At 42.8% G+C, this 17327-nt stretch overlaps 1 protein-coding gene across 8 annotated transcripts in view; it reads left to right on the top strand.

Annotated features, from left to right (window-relative positions):
• Nucleotides 1-17327, top strand: part of Jade1 (jade family PHD finger 1) — a 72682-nt gene that overhangs the window by 18867 nt on the left and 36488 nt on the right. For all 8 annotated transcript variants that reach the window (XM_005386729.2, XM_005386728.2, XM_005386727.1 and 5 more), the window contains exon 2: nucleotides 13899-13976. In XM_005386729.2, the coding sequence (XP_005386786.1) occupies nucleotides 13925-13976 (52 nt within the window). In that variant the 5' untranslated portion in view covers nucleotides 13899-13924. The remainder of the gene's footprint in view (nucleotides 1-13898; nucleotides 13977-17327) is intronic.

The following is a 17327-nucleotide window of genomic DNA, read 5'->3' as shown; positions in this document are numbered from 1 at the left end:
TTTTCGGTTTTTCTCTGGTACCGGGAACCGAACTCACGACCTTGCGCTTGCCAGGCAGGCGCTTTGCCGCTGAGCTAAATCCCCAGCCCCTGAGCTAAATCCCCAGCCCTGACACATGCCTTGTAATCAGCGCTATGGGCGGCTGAGGCAGGAGGATGAAAAGTTTAAGCCCAGTCTGGGTAATTTATTATTAGCAGGACCCTATCTCAAAATAAAAAACGAAAAGGACTGGGTATGTAGTGCAGTGTGAAGGCCCTGGCTTCTGTTGCCTTCCCCTAACCTCCGGAGTCTGGAAATAAAAAATTGTTATAATCTGGAAATCTTAGCTTTCAGGTCATCTGTTTGAAAAAAATACCATGATGAAGTTTCTTTACCTAATGCATTCGCGTGTATGTTTGTTGGAAAAAGGTTTGTCACATTTGTACTTCAGTCATCCAGCGCTGATCATTCCCTAGAGCTGGGAGTGAGGAGGTAAACAAATGTGGCTTAGTTCTTGCTTCAGTACCTTCCCTTGTAAAGCCCTTCCCTGGCCTTTTGTATTTTGGGTTACGAGTTACACCATTACAATTAGTAAGTAGTCTGTCAGAATTTGCTTTATAAGCCCAGCTTCCCTACTAGCTTTATAAAATGGATATCTTCTGGAAGAAGTGAGGACTTCTTAGCCAACACATCTTTGCTTCTTATCTGATTTGGATTAAAAATTTTGGTTGAATCATTAAACATTGCAAGTTGTCAGTTTTAAACTTTCTTCTCTCATCCAAGCTTTTAACAGAAAATAGGCACAGTACTGAATACTGTTAGTATTTTGAATTCTTCTACATTTTCAACATCTTATAAGCTCTAATAAAGTAGTAGAGCATTTGCCTAGCATGTGTAGGTGCCATGGTTTCTACCACCAACACTACCAAAATTCTTCGAATAATGACCATGTTTGCTGTCTTCTTGGACTGTAATCTCAAAGTTGAGACTGAATCGAAAATCTTTCATTGTTTGATAAAGTTTTTTTTTGCAAAAATTTCAGTATGAGATTAAGAGGGTGTTTTACAGTTGGTGGCTCTGATGCAGTTACTGTGCTTCCTAGTGCAAGAATGGTCCTATAGGTCCTTGTACCTACAAGTGGAAGTGGCATTAACTTTAGCTGGGGTTGAGTGTCGTGGATTGATGCTGGTCTCTGGCCATGTTGTGACCTTTTCTGCTAGCTTAGAACTTTACTGATTTGCGTCAAAGCAATAAAAATAAAGATGACCAGACTTAGAACGGAAAGGTCAGTCACTGGGGAAGGGGCTGCATATTTTCATTTTTAATGTTTTGTTAATTCCAGAACAATGGTATCTGATGTACACATAACACATAGTCAGTGACCAGCCTTTGGATTACTCTAAGCAGTCTAGTCTTCCGCCTCTTGCTTTTGATTCTTCTAGTACTGTCAAGATACAGCAAGGTAGATTGAGGACAGTGGAAATAAAAGTTAATTTAACTTTCTCGTGCTGAGGGTTGAACACAGAGCCTCATTTACCACTGAGCTACACCCCTAGCCCTATAAAATTTACTTCTAAAACTTTATGCTCTAAGGGTTTATTTGTTGAGGAAATTAAACCATAGTTTGTTCTTGTTGCAAGGACTCAAAATTGGCCTAGTTTTAATAATACCAATCATTTAATGTTTCCTTTGGAGGAAACTGTTAACGTGAGATCTAAGAGAGTTTCTGCAGCCCCTATGACAGTTTCTAAGCAGTTATTTTAAGTGGAGATTTTACTGGTGAGGGTTCAAACTGAAGAATAAATTGGGCATTCTTTTTCTTACCCCAGAGTAAGGGGCAAGAAGTAGCAAGGTTAGCAAGTTGCTGGAGGTTCAACTGCATGGTATGTGTTTGTTTAGGACGGAGAACACTAAGCACAATTTAAAATTTTCTTGATTACTCATGGTCATCTTTACTAGCATCAGTGATTTCATTGTGGAAATGTAATGATGCACTTAAGATGTGGAGGGTGAGCCCTGGTGGCTGTGACCTTTAAAATCAGGGACATTTTTTGAGATCTGAAACCCTGGCAGCCTCTCCCCTGGTAAATGTGGGTGCTACTGAAGGTTGCATGTTATTTCAGAGGTTCATTGGTTTCCCTTAATTAAGCACATCCTTAGAGTCATTCTAGTTAAGTGGTTAGGTTCTGGTGATTCCCTTTTATGATTTCTCTGATCCTTTTACTGTCACTTTTAACCGTGTATTGTTAAATTCATGTCTGGAGCAGTCGTTTTTCTGCTTATTAGCTTATTTTCTGTCACTAGGTTGAAAAGCCTGTAAATAGCTGTTCTTTTTTACTTAGTGTACACTAGCTTCAAGTACCTCGGGGGTTTTCCTTAGAGAACTCACTGGTTTTTGGCTATTGCCTTTATTTAAGCTGCACTCCCCTCCCCCTTTGGTTCTTGCCAGACCTGGTTAAAAGACTTCTTAAAGATGAGTATGTCTGATCCTTGATCTTGCCCAGGACCTGGTAATTGATTCACTCGTAATTAAACATACAACATGTTGGTTTATAAATATGCTGCCAAGCTGTTGATTTATGGGAAGGATAAGTAAACTTCTGTGAAGGACCAGGTAATCAGTATTTTAGGCTTTGCCTCAGTTTGTCACACTAGTGCTCAGCTCTAGAGTTGTGTTAAAAAGCAGCCTCGGTTGCTAGATCCCTGTTGAGGACAGGATGTGTAACGCGACCATTTATATCTGGTGAAGCGCCCCGAGGTAGCCAGTCATGTTCTGTAGAAGGAGCCAGGCTTAGAAGCCCTGTGCGAGGGGCTGTGCATTATAAATTCAGATTCCCCACAAGAAGATAAGGGCATATAGGAATAAATTTTTTAAGAAAGGGCATATAGGATGTGTGTGGCATACCAATCAGAAGTTCCTGCCTGCTGCCCTGAGGACTCATACCTGTGGTCACGCTCAGGAGATACCAGTGCATTCCTAGCTCTGCCTTTTGTGTACTCTACCAGGTGGAGTGACAGTCACTGCCACGTTCACACCAGCTTGCTGGGAGACCATGTTTCAGTACGCAGACTAACGGACTGCTGTCCACTGACTCCGTGGAAGTTGTCTGCCGCTGATAACATACCATCATGGCCCTAACCTTCAGATAACTCTTTCAGACCTGTAGTAGCTCAGGAGGGGAGGTCTGTGATCAGACACGGGGAGGAGGCGTGCACACCTGCTTGGGAATTGTGCTCTGCCCTATACCTGTTTACTTTTTTGCACAAGCTGCCGACTCTTTTCACAATTCATTGTGCTTGTCTTTAAAATTAGGAATGGGAGCTTGCATTATTTTACCTCCAAGTTCTTTTACCATTATGATTTTATGAGTTTTTTTTTTTTTTTTTGTGGGAAGATTTCCTGAAGACACAATCCACATTGTGAGGTGCCTTTAGCTTCGGAGAGTATTATCCAGACCTTGCTGCTAGGTTTTGAGACCATCTCAGTGTTTCCATGATCATAAGACTCATGCAGTTGTGTTCAAATGTTTGTTTTCACATATAATCCAAATGATATGTAAATATAGTTTTTGTTAAGTGTGTGATCGCGGTCTTCCCGTATACAACATTGGGAGTCTCTCTTGCTCTTTTTAAAAACAGTCTCTCTTGCTCTTTTTGAATTTTTTGGTGACTTAACATTGTTAGTGATAACTGATAGTTTTTGACAACCGCTATAATCAAGGAACAAAGTTCCTTAAAAACAGCTGCATTTCAATCTGTGCGCAGAGTAATTGTCATTAGCTGCTTGAGTCTGGTTTCTGCAGAAGCTGCTTTGTATATCCTGTATAAGAACATCTGGTTTTAGCATCTAAAAATCTTTTAAATTACCCTGTAGATACTTTGCATTTATTGGCTTAATTCCATTCTTACCCACCCTGCCCTTCACTGGGTTCATTCACAAACTTCCCTGTTAACACCTGGCTTTCCTAAAACGTCATTCTTTAACTCTTCCTTTAAGGGGTGTGTGTCCGTGTCCATATGTGTATGTACATACACATGTATGTTCCTTGTTTATAAATTAGGTCCTAGTTTAGACACTTCAACATAGGATGAACCTCTGATTTCAGTAAAATGCTCTGTAAAATAAACTTCATTTTTATTTATTCTGAAGAGTTTAGTCTTAGTTTTCCCTGGTAAATTGTCAAAAAAGTTTGAGAAGAGGAATGGGACTTGGAAGGCAGATAGACTTTGTTTTTCTTACTGGGAGGTAGCACTGTTCAGAAGGTTTCTGAAACCATTTTGGGCTACGGAAAAGAATGACCCTGCCTTAACCGAGCCTGCCATGGCTGGAGGAAAGGGTGTGTTACTAGCCACCTCTGGAAGATGCCTTTTAGCTCTCACTTTTCCCAGATACTTTTGAAATAGAGAGGAATTTGAAATCTTTTTATTCTTTAGTTTAAACTCTATGGTTTTCTTGTCTAGGGTAGTTTTTTTCTGTTATTGGATGTATTTTAGGTGACTTCCTACTGACATCGACTTTATATCTTAAAAACATTTGCTTTTAAAGTTCAGGATGACCTAATCAGCTAGCATCTTTATGGCATTATCTTTACTTTTCTAATATTTTCCTCTGCTCCTTTTCATCATTTTTTTTCCTCTCTAATGCAGGAGATTAAAGGGCCTTGTACGGGTTAGGCAAGTGCTCTACCACTGTGCTAGTGCTCTGCCGCTGAGCTGTGTATCTGTAGTCCTTCTTATTTTGTTTTGAGCCAGGATCTTGTTAAGCTGTCCAGGCTGTGATCCTGCCTCAGCCTTTTGGGTAGCTGGAATTACAGGCACGTGCCACTGTGACAGGCTCCATCCAATTAATATTCTTCTAAAGCAGGTCTTCCATATTCCATCTCAGGAAGAGAGTAGGATATAGTTTATGGCTACTCAGTTTAGGCTGGTGTTTCGTTTCAGGCTAAGTTGTGTTCCCTGGGCCTTCTGTACGGTGAGGAGCAGGAAATAAAATGACTTCAATTTTAGGTCTTTACTTTTTTTTTATTCTTTTTTAGACAGTGCCTCACTGTATAGTCCAGCTGTTTTGGAACTTGCTCTATGACGTAGGCTGGTCTTGAACTTAGGATCATCCTGCTTCAGCTTCTTCAGTGCAGGGGATATAGAGACATGACCATACTTGCTGAACTCTTTTTAAGTATAGTACAGGGTCATGTTAAAAAATTAATCATATTAAAGGTCATCAAGAGAATGTATGGATGCTATATGGAACATTTTGGTCCTATTTTCAGAGGGCTATTATGTTCTTCAGAAATTTTGTAGGAATATGTAAGGAATTGTTATTTGTGTTCCTGCCTTTATTTTGTAGTTTGTGTGTGGTCTATATTTTGTTTAAATTTTGCCCCCCAGAGGGGGCACCACCCATGTGGGGCAAATACTTTACCATGGAGCTGCATCCCTGGACCCACCTGCTTTTTTCTTACTATATTTTGGGCTTCTTTCCTTATCTGTGCACATGGATCTAACAGCGGAATTCTGAGTGGAAGGAAATGGGGATGAAAGCTCCAGACAGGAAACCACGGTATCTGCCTTTATTTGAATGTGAATTTAGAAGTCAAATAAGTACATTCCAGGGGCCAAGTGTGGTGGCACACCTTCTGGAGGCTGGAGCAGGAGGATTGCCTGGGCTACATAGTGATATCCTGTCTCAACACATCTACACATTCCCTCCTTCCCTCCCTCCCTCCCCAAGTACTCATGATTGGGATGTTTTGTCATAGCTACTCTTACTCAGTTGAACCCAAAATTAGAGACCTAGAAGGAGTTTAGTAGATTGTCTTAGAGCTCAGAAGCAACCATTGGATTATTTATAAATTGGCAAGTGAGAACTGGTTGTGATTTAGTCAGAACCACTGAAATACGTACATTCCTTAAAATCCTGAAAAATGGTTTTATTGGCTTTTAAAATGGTTTTATTGGCTTTTAAAATCTGATTTCAGAAATGAAGAATTCACATGAATGAACCAGGTAAGGTAGCTCATGCCTGTAACCCACCCCTCTGGGAGGCTGAGGCAGGAGAATCTCAAGTTCAAGCCCCGCCTAGGCAACTCATTGGTTTAGAGAGACCCTGTCTGAAGTAGAAGTTCAGTCCCAGTACTGAAAAAAAAGAAGTTCACAGTGAACGAAAGTGTTATGGTACCTGGTTTTGTTAATAATGCTCACAGAGTAAATGCTAGTTATGATTACTTGGTCAGTTTTCCTTTGGAGGAGGTATTTATTTTTAATACAGTTTTCAGCTGAATATTTTCAAGTTTGGTATCTTTCCAAAGGTCTTATAGTAGCTTGGGCAGTATTTTCTTTAAGTTTTGATGTAAGACATTATTAAAAACTATTTTGGTTGAAATATTTAGACAGGGTTAAAAGTTTAAGATCGAAGCTATTCATTAGTTAAAAGTTTTTTCCCTATAAATTCTTATAAAAAAGAAAGATAGCATGGAATGGTGGCGTATTCCTGTAATCCCAGCACTTGGTAGGCTGAGGCAAGAGGATTGTTGAAAGTTCCAGGCCAGCCTGGGCTACATAGTGAGTTCAAAAAAAAAAAAAAAAAAGAAAGATAAACTCAAAGCTTTTATAGGTAAATGAATGCAACTAGAGACCATATTCATAAGTGAAATAAATCAGACTTGCATGGGTAAACATCGTATTGTCTCCCTAGTGTAAGAACCTGAAAGAATAAATAAAATGTGAAAGGTACAATAGATATTGTGAAAGGGAAAGAAACTGCTCAAAAAGAAAGAATAACTGGGATAGGGGAAAGGAGAAAAGAAACAAGGAAGGGAAAAAAATATACACACAATAGCTAAGATAATTATACTACTAATTTCTATTGGCTTATTGAAAGGAACAGTTAATGCTTAAGTATTTGATCAGTTTTGAATGCCTATCTCTGGTAATCTGAATACTACTTTGAAGATAAAAATATGCAAAATAGCCATTGTTAATTTCCTATCTTGTTTTGAAATTCTGTATTGTTATTGTTTTTTTAATTTTTAAATTCTCTTTGAAAATGTGATTTTTTTCTTTTACACTAGATATAGCCCTTTAATTAAAATAAGGAATTTTGGTTTGAATTACAGCAGTATTTTTAGACGTCTAGCATATGAATTAAATAATGTTGCCAGTATGAAAATTTCATCTTAGACCTTTTTTTTTTTTGCTTTAAAAACTAAGGTAAAACAACAACAACAACAACAACAAAAACTAAGGTAAGATACCAGTCAGATTCATTTAAGGACAAGTGAACAGGTTTTACTATGCACATTTGGAAGCTTAGAGTTACATAAGTCTTCCGAAGGCAATAAGGTGACCTAGTAAGAAAATATTGGGTATCCTTTTTAGGGGGTGGTATTCTGCGATCTGTAGTTTATAATTTCAAATTAGCAGTTAAATCTTACTTAGAATATTCAAATAGTATTCAAACTATGTGATCTTAGCAAATAAACAGAAGAATAGTTGAAGTACTGTAGGTTTATGGAGGACCACCTGCTGCCTGGAAATACAGACCACTAGTTTTCTAGTAACTAAGAATACAGTTGTGTACTAGATTTTAACTGGCAGAATAGAAAGCCACCAAAAATTTAAAACTGTAGTAGAAGTTACTCCAGTTAAAGGTCAGTTAGATATTACAGTGAAAGCATCTTAAATTCAATAAAGCCGAATGAGCATAGGATACAGTTTATGTACAGGAGCTCAGTCATTTACCCAAGAGGTTATTTTAACACACAGCATTGCATTAGGTAACACGTCATAGAGGAAGTGTGTAAAGGGTTTTAATTGAATGCTTCTGGAACTTCTTGGAGCGACATACATACCAGTGAAAACATAGTACATAAAATTGATACTTTGAGGAAGGAACCAGCCTGTTTACATATGAGCCATAAGATACTTAAAACCAGTAGGGTGTAATCCTTATTATGCTTGTAGAGTTTATGGCCTGATAAATGGTCCCTGTTCTACTACAGAGAGTAGTGGACTGTTTGTTTCCCCAAATCAGTCCCTTTCCCAGGAATAGCACTGAATAAGCATCCTTCGATTCTTAATCATTTTATACAGCTCCTTTCCCCTTTGTCCCTGAAGTTTCTTCTCATTCTTTCTTAGAATCACATACCAGTCATGCCTCACTGCGACCACACCCAGGTCACTCAAATTCCTGAGCCACCTAAGAGATGGGTTTCTTCAACTAATGGCTGCTCTTGGGGCTGGGGATTTAGCTCAGCGGCAAAGCGCCTGCCTGGCAAGCGCAAGGTCGTGAGTTCGGTTCCTGGTACCGGAGAAAAACCAAGGAAAAAAAAAACAAAAAAACTAATGGCTGCTCTTAATTCTACTGCACACCGATTTTTCTCCATTTTAGTCCGAGGAGCCTTTCAGTTTCAAGGTTTTGAAGTGCTGTACCATCTCACACATGTAGTAGCCTGGTAGCTTTAGCACTTACCCACTGAAGCTGCTTGTTTTGTCCCTTCTTGATCATCTCCCCTGTGGACTGGAGCTCTTATCACACAGCATTCCATGTCTTGCTTACCACGTTTCTAGCATCAGACTTGATGAAATGTACATCAGCTTCGTATGTCAGCTAGTGCACTGTGTCTTAGTTCATGGGACAGAAAGGATTGAAGAATGATCTGCATGTAATCCGAACAGGGGCTTGGGCCAGTGGGTAAGAACGTGTTCACGTTTCCTGAGGAGATGGTGCCCTGAGCCCCATCCACAGATGCCAGGCTCTCTTGGCACATCTTACAGTGGATGTTCTATTTCTTTTTCTCTTTCTCAAAGCTGTCTTGTTTCTCATGGTAAACAGGTTTAAGGCAGGTGTGGCCAAGTCCAGATAGTATTAGGATGAGCTATGTTGAGGGCTAGACCCAGAGTACTGGGGGAATTGGTTGTAGGTGTCCTATGAGGCCTTCTGTTTGACCAGCAGCTGGCCCCTATGTGTGATGTTTTCTTTTCATATTTAACTTGATTAAGATCTTTGTGCTAGCAATTACTTTGATTTTTAGAGATACACATACATAATAAGGCAGGAGTTGGTTATTGACCTTTCTGTCCTTGCTGCATCCAGTTTGAACAAGAATTCTGTTAAGTCATTCTAGGGGAAGTCTCTTGCCTTCTTTGGGGTTCTGTCCATCTTCCTATTTTATCATTCCAACTTGCTTCCAACAGTAATTCTTATCAAAGTCAGTTTAGCGAGCAATTCCTTAACTTTGAAGTTTCCATTGACCCTCCCTGACCTTGGTTATAAATCCCCACTTGTCCTTGATGGAGTCTCTGTTGATTTCATCTTGCTTCCTATTACAGTTTGTGTCTGCATGTCCCCCAAAGCCTCATGGAGTCATAGATGGGGCTTGTTCAGAGGTGGCTGGATCCAGAGTGTATGACTCTCATGGCAGTGTACTAGGATTAAGGATTCTGGGATTAAGGGTAGGTGATTACTATGTCAGTCCACTGATTAGTTTGGCACTTACCCTAATCCTGGCAGTTTAGATAGGATTTAATAGGGGCAGAAAGAAGCTGCATGTTCCTTGATTGCTTGCTTTGCTGCTTCTTCCCACCATGATCTGTTTCTCCTCTGAGGTGTCTGTTTGCTGTGCCACCTTGCCTTGGGGCCAACCAGTTAATGTGCTGAAACCTCTACAAACTGAGCTAAATAAACCTTTCTTTAACTTGTGTGCGTTGGTATTTTTGTCTCAGCAAAATGACTTAAGACACTTCCCCACTGTAAGACCACATTCCTGTGGTCCCTATGCCTAATTCCTTGGTCTCCTATGAATAAAATCTGCCTTACCATTTTAGTGTGTCCTGAATTTTTCTTTTCTAGTAACGTTATTAGATAAAACATTGAAAAACAAAGTAAAAAATTTCCAGTGTTGACCGTGGTTGCACATGCCTGTAATCCTAGAGCTCTGGGAGGCTGAAGCAGGGTTGTGAATTTGAGACCATCCGGGGCTGTAGTGACTTCGGAACCAGCCTGGATTGAATACTGAGACCCTGTTTCAAAAAGTGAAAACAAACAAAATTCTAAAAAGAGGAATGTTATGGTTTAGATCTAAAATATCCCCTAAAGTGTCATGTGTGCAGAGGTGAGATTTTGGAAAGTGGTTTGGTCCTGAGGGTGATATACTCATTGGATCAACCTGTCTATTGATGAGTTCTTAGCTGAATATGCTATCAGGAGGTGTGGCTTGGTTGGAGGGAGATCACTGGGGGCACGACCCACAAGGGTTCATTCTTGCCCTCCACCTTTTTCTCTTGTTCTGGTCCTCTTGCATTCTGTCTGCTTCCTCGCTGCCATAGGTGGAGCAGCTTTCTTCTGCCAGGGGCTTCTGCCATGCCATTTCTGCCCTGGAGCCAGCAGGTCGGAGGCTGAACCCTCAGAAACCCTGAGCCAAGAAATCTTCTATTTTGAATTGTGGGTATCAGGTGTTTGGAGTGTTGAACGCTAATGTAGCATTGAACTGAGTCATATAAACAGTACTTGGTCAAGGTTCCAGGGACTGGGAAGTCCAACATTGAGGGGCTGCATCTGGTGAGGCCCTCTTTTATGACAAAACAGGGTAGAATGTAGTATATGGAGAAAGGAACAAGAGAGTTGAACTGGCTGAACTTGATTTCTTTCACACCTAGTCTAGAGTAGCGTTAGTTCAGTCCATCAGCCTCTCCTGTGATGGCGAATTCCCGTTCCTTGCTCATTTTCTCCATTAGGCCAGAAGCTCCCTGAGGCCAGGGACAGTGATTTTCCTCCAGAGCCTCCCATATATTAGATGCATTATAGACTATTACATTTTCTTGCTGGTTTCTCTGGAGTGCTGTGAATAACAGCACTTTTAATTGATTATTACCTAATCCCACTACCATCTAGGTAAGAGTCAGGAAAAGTAATAATGCAGAGACACTCTGGTTTCTCATGCTGGCTTTTAGTGGACAGATGCTTGCAACATACAGCCACTGTATTGTGTAAAAGACAGTAATGTGGACTTTGATTTTCTGATACAGTAAGCAGCCCTGGGTGAGATAAATCAGCCCGATGTCAAGGTTTAAGTACATTATAGCCGCAGAGGAGGAAATTCTTTGAGCACTAACCCCCATCACTGCTGGATTCCCTGGAGAAGCAAAGTCCAGCATCCTCAACCTTCATTACTTAGAATCTTCAGGGCGAGTGAAAATGGAATTCATTAGGAGGAAAATACTACTTTTACTCTTTTACTTGCATAGTTTTACGTCCATAGTTCTTGCACCTGCCCATGGTGTGGCAAACCTGTGTCCTGGCTGTACTTTAAGAAATGCCTCTTCAGGTAGTAAATTTTATGTGTGAGTGTGAGTGAGTGTGTGTGTGTGTGTGTGTGTGTGTGTATATATATATAAATAAAGCTCTTGGTAACATAGGCTTTGAGGAGCTAGAGCAGTGTTGGGCATGAGTGATGATTTGCCTTGTCCTTTTCTTCTGTACCTGTTGGGTCTGTAGCGGGGAGCAAAGTGCCTTCTCTAGAAGGGTGGAGGAGCAGTGAACTGACAGCAGCTGGCATTTGTGGCACACACATCAGTGAAGACGGTCAGGTGGGCCGAGTGGGTCACAAGTCTTTGTCCATCATGGAAACTTGGCAGAAGTGGCCAAGTTGTAGGTGCTGAGTGTTATGAGTGGGGTTCTGTGGAGAGGAGGTGGGTAGATTTTGGGGCTGTGACTTTGCCCGAACCATTAAACCCTAGCCCACAGTGTTTCCCTAAGATAGCTTGTGTCCCTGTTTAGGACTCCTAGTTAGGCTTCCTCCTTGTGAATTTTTTGAGTCGTTTTTGGAGAATCAATTGGTTAACAAAATGCCACACTTACACTGGGTGAGTTTCTCAAGTAGAAGATATAAAATGCTGCACTTGTAGATTATGGACCCAACTGTTTGAGTGAATTGTATGTGCCCAGTTTGTAAGTGGAATCAGGAGGAAGAACCTCTGCCTGCATAGGGTCAGTTAACGGGAGCCATTGAATTAATATGACAAAAAAATGTACAGGAGGGAAGGCACACAAACTTCATTGATGTTCACGTGATTTTAAGTGAAGAGGGTATGGTGTGTCACAGAAAAGAAGTGAAAATCCCCTAAAAGCAGTTAGACCTGGGGGCTTATATACTATTTTAGCAAAGGTAATAACTGGGAAAAGGGGCTTTGGGTTTAGGGAGGCGAGTTGTGGAAAGATGACTAGGGAATGTGTGGGGTAAACTAATGGAAGCTAAGGGTTATTTATGCATAAGGACCTTTACAACTGGAAATTTCCTTTACAGAAGGGAAATGTGTGCCCTGCTTTTGGTTTGAGAGGGAGAAGGCAGTTATATCCCCGCCCAGAGAGCCCTTTCTGAGCTTGCTATTTCTCAGTTGCCTTCAACTCAGAAAAACCCTTAGAGCAAAGTGGCACATTTTGATCCCCTTTACTGTGGTGCAGCTGCTTTTGCTCTTTTACAGGTCATTTAGATTGGAGCTTTGGGTTTTTAATTACTGTCTTGTTCTAGTGTGATGGTTCTCTATACTTTTCTCTACACTGTTCCTCTGGGCCACACTTTACTGGAAAGACCACGTGTGTGTTGTGATTCCCAGTAAGGCGAGGGCTGGCAGGTACTCGCCTGAGGGGGTGGATGGGTAGGTAATAGGCTACCATACTTTCTCTGACATGAAGAATCTTTCCTCACTGGGTGTCATTGATGTGGCTCAGATCAGGGCTGTACAGATGTCAGGGTGATAAATAGTCTTACCTTGGGAAAACTTGAATTTGTTTAAGGTTCTGCCCTGTGTGAATATAGTTGCACTTTTCACCTGGAAAAATTCAGTGAATGGCCCCTCAGCCTTGGCCCTCTCTCCTGTTTCCCAAATGCAGTTTTTCTCTTGAGGGTGGTGCTAGAGGCCTGTCACCACCAGCTGACTGGAATGAACTGGCCAGGTGGCTTAGGTATTTATATGAACTGGTTCCTTCCCTCCCTTTCTGTACCTAGGGGCACTCTACCACTGAGCTACATCCTTAGCCCTTTTTATTTTTAAAAATTTGAGACTTGGTCACCCTAAGACGCCCAGGCTGTACTTGAACTTGTGACCCTTCGGCCTTAACCCCTCCCTCAGTGTTGTGATTACAGGTGTGTGCCATTGTGTTGCCTGGAATTGATTTCTTAGCTTGGTTCAGTTTCATTGCTGGTCCAGAGTTGGGGTGGAAAAAGAAGTGGAGTGGTGACGGCTTTGTATTTGAATTAGGAGCTCCTTGCCTAGAACATGACCTTGGAGAGGTCGCCCTTACACCTGTTCTGACTCCTTTCCTAAGATGTAGGAATGCATCAGAATGAGATGGTTGTGGCTCTTGTTCCAGCTGTGAACTGCTGAGGGATTGGAGATGGCCAGGGAGACGTTTGCATTCCTGTTACCCTCTGGTTTTGTTTCTAGAGCTCTGGGTTACTTGGTTTTTAGGATTATTTTAGTAGAATTTGTCAGAGAAGCATGATCATGCCAGCGCAGTGCAAATACCATGCCCACCCCCCATGAAATATGAATCTGCCTGTAGTGAGCAAGCAGTGTTCATTGCTGTGGATTTTTTTCTGCAGTGCTTGCCGCCAGTCAGCTAAGCTAGAGGCTCCCGGAGTAGTTGTAGTAATGATGTCTCAGGAATATAGAGAGAAACCTGGCACCTTTGGGGACCTGCTGATACGTGACTTCTCCACCCCTCCCCCTCCTTTTAAAACCTGGTCTGTTAATGATTGCAACTAATTATGTCTTTGGTCTTTTTACCGTTTGCAATTCAAATGCTACTTAAAGCCGTTTGTTTGCTTTTGTTTGCCGTGAATCCTGGGCTGCCATCTGAAGCACAACTTGATGATTGTGTATTATCATCTTGGGTTAAGTGCTGTCTCATTGCTTTGCAGGCTGCCTGCTGTTTCCCGGGGAGATCATGAAACGAGGTCGCCTTCCCAGCAGCAGTGAGGATTCTGACGACAATGGCAGTAAGTCCTGCTTTGTTGTTCTTGGAACCTACCAGGGTTGGGTCAGTGTAAAAACATGATTTTTTAATGTAATGCTTTAAATAGCTGAGGCCCTTGCATATCAGGCAGGTCAGAGAGAGCCAAGGCCTGGAGAAACACATCTGAGTGTGATACTGCAGCTCTGTAACTAGATCTTTCCGGGTAAGGTTGATTGCAGGCAGGCATTCCTGAGGCTTCCTGTTTGTTATCCAGGGATGAATAATCCAGTTCCAAGAGTCCCTGGTGTGTCTGTTTTTCTTAAACATCGTTTATGGCACTTTGCGCTTGCTCTTTATGAAAAGGGAACTTAATCAAAGCCAGGTAATTATTAACTAGTTCAGCTCCAAACACAGGGAGATTGAGGACTGCCTAGTGGGATGTGAACGTATGGAGTCCAGGTTCTTCACAGGGCTGCAAGTCCCTGCTCTTCCCTTGGCTTTAACGTGACGCCGTTTCATGCTGTTGCTGTGTGGATCTCAGCTCTCTGGAACCTTGTATTTTCACAGTGCAGCTGAGAAGCAGAAGTTAGTTGGCTTCTAGGCAGTCAAAATAAATGTGGCACAGTATCTGGACTGAGAAGCTAACAGACTAGAGAAGAACTTCCCTCATGTAATGGGAGGAAATTTTATACCTAGCACGGTCCCTGAGCCCATTAGCTTGTAGACATTGTAGCTTACACTCAAGAAACCTTGAAAGAATGCTTGCTGTCATGTGTGATGGGAAAGGAATTGGGGCTGCCTTCAAGGAACTTCACCGTGGACGTACGTCAAAACAGCTGTGCTATGCAGTCGTCAGGGGGTTGTAGAGTTCTCTTTCTGATGTGCTGTAGAAATATATGCACAAGTTCGGAGGGCAGGGTCAGGGGAATCTGTGGAGGAGATGAAGGTAGAGTAGTTCCTGAAAGGTGAAGTAGGTTTTAGGCAAAAAGCATTCTCTTTACTTTCCTGCTCTGTTAAGTTGTCCGCAGATTAAGAGCTGCACATTAGAAAGTGAGCGTTCATTGCTACAGGGGCTATGGTCACAGCCATGGAAAATGTAGCAGGGGACCAGGAACCTAAACGTAGTCACATGACATTTTGGTTGCCGGTTTGGTGTGGGTGCAGGCATGGAGCAGTGGGAAGTAGAATTGGAGAGGGTGGGACTGGTGTCAGGGTTTGGGTATAGAATACAAAGGTGAACTGTGACCAGACCTGTAAGGGCTGAAGAGCTAAGGGATTGATTGGGCTTTCAGGGCAGGCAGTGGTAGCGACTGCTTAGGAGCAAGAGAGGAGTTAATGAGGCTCTAAAGAGAAAAGCTTTTCTCTTATTTTAGGGAGAGGTATCAAGGGTTGGGCCCAGCTGCAGGCAGGTCAGGCCCTGTCTGAGCCTTGGGGAGTGCTGCCTTCTGACCTGGAGGCTCTGTAGTTTCACAGCCCTTCCTACTTGTTGTCTCCAGTGTTTACAGTGTAAGGTAGTGTTTCTCTCCGGGCAGAAGCAGGCTTTGGTATTGTCTGCCCCTCTGGTGCCAGGCTGTGTCCTCTGGAGTTCCTAAGCAGTCAGTAAATGCCTGCTGCTTGCCGGAGTGCACAGTTTTGTCTTGCAGCAGTTAAAAGAGTCGCCTTGCTTTTTATTTTTAGGTTCAGCATTAATCAGAAGGTCTTAGAAACTGTCTCCAGAGACTAACACTACCCACCGAAAGGCTAAGTGTCCTGCTTTGTTTAGTTTTGGAGGGTGGGCATTGAGCAACAGCTTCGTGTTCACTCTGTGCTCCAATCACCGCCTCATTTCCTCCCAGGGGACAGAGGGGTGATAGAAGTTGTGGTCGTTCTTGAGGCTCTTCTCTCAAACTTCTAGACTGGCACTGTCCCACCGGACGGAAAATGTTAGTCTAATGCATCCGAGGAACCGAATTTTAAACCTTGATTAGTAGTTCAGATTTAGAAAGCCGTATGTGCCCAGTGGCTGTCACATTTGACAGTGCAGTTCTGGGCACATTGCTGGTCTAGTCTGCCTTTTCTGTCCACAGACTCCTGCCAGCCTGGAAGGCCCTTGTATTAGTCAGCTCAGACCACGGCAAGGAAGCACCAAAGGCTGGCGGTTTAAGCAACAGGACTTTTGTCATAGTTTTGGAGGCTGAAAGTCCAAGACAGAAGTGTCCGCAGGTTTGGCTTCTTCCGAGGCCTCTCTCCTCAGCTTGCAGATGATCTTTTCCTCACTGTGTTCTTGCATGTCTTTCCTGTCCTTGTAAGTGCGTTTCCTCTAATGGCACTGATCAGACTGGACTGGAGCCCACCCTCACAGCCTCTTTTTAACTGAATCACTGCTTTTAGGTGCCTGTCTCCAACTACAGTCACATTTGGAAGTACTGGAACTCGGGGTGTCAAAATGTGAATATTTTTGGGGGGGTTGGGTATCACAGTTCAGCCCACAGCAGACCTTGCAGGCCAGTGTCTCGCTTAGGAGTGCTTGCTCACCTTGAACTGGTGAGAGAGGGAGGAGGAAGAGGAGGAACGCGGAGTCCAAAGTCCTCACCAGCACTGTGCCCGTCCAGTGTGACCTTTTCTGTGATGGACCATTTTCCTTCTCCTAATGTGTTCATGTCTGCCCAGCCTTCCTGCGGATGCTGTGGGCTGGGGATTAAGGTAACTATTTCTAGGACACTAGGGGGTTAACTAGGTAGCTGCCAAAGCTCACTTCTGTCCTAGCCCTAGGCTAGACACGGAAATCTGACCTTGGTGGGAGGGGTAGGAATGATAGTTCTGGTAGAAGGTAGGCTGTACTTTCGTTAAACAGTCGGTTCAATGTGAAACATATGTTGATGCTTTATGCTTGTGCGGCCTGTCCAGGCTCAGTGATTTGACAATTATGGTGGGTGATCCATGTGGAAAACAAAACAGCTTTCATTAAGAATTCCTGGGATGTCAGGCCTTATAAAAATATGTGCATATTCATGCCATGGAACACTTCCCTCTCCATTCTCTCCAAGGGCTGCTGGTTCATAGTGCAGGCCTTTGTCACCGAGCTACTTACTTGCATGGAGCTTGTCTCTTTGTGTACACGTGGTGATGGTGGTGATGGTGAAGGTGGCGGTGGCGGGGGTGAGAGTGGCAAGGAGGTATGTGGCTTTTTTCCCATAGTAGGGTTTTTATAAAGGAACTCTACCTGTAGGTAGTTCCCCTGTCCCGCGCTCCTCAGCTGAGCCTGTGCATTTGGAGAGTCTTGCTTTGCCTATAAGAAGGGCCGGGTGTGTACAGTGGCCACTCCCCAGGCCCTCCAGCCTGCAGGCGTGACACAATTTTGGCAGCAGTTCCGGCCCAGGGCAGAGCGTGTCCAAGTGGAGGAGAGGCAGCTGAG

Source organism: Chinchilla lanigera, unplaced genomic scaffold, assembly GCF_000276665.1.
Source record: "Chinchilla lanigera isolate Chin_1 unplaced genomic scaffold, ChiLan1.0 scaffold00027, whole genome shotgun sequence".
Taxonomy (NCBI): Eukaryota; Metazoa; Chordata; class Mammalia; order Rodentia; family Chinchillidae; genus Chinchilla; species Chinchilla lanigera.
The sequence above is the reverse complement of the archived record's forward strand: the minus strand, read 5'-3'. Positions and strand labels throughout refer to the sequence as shown.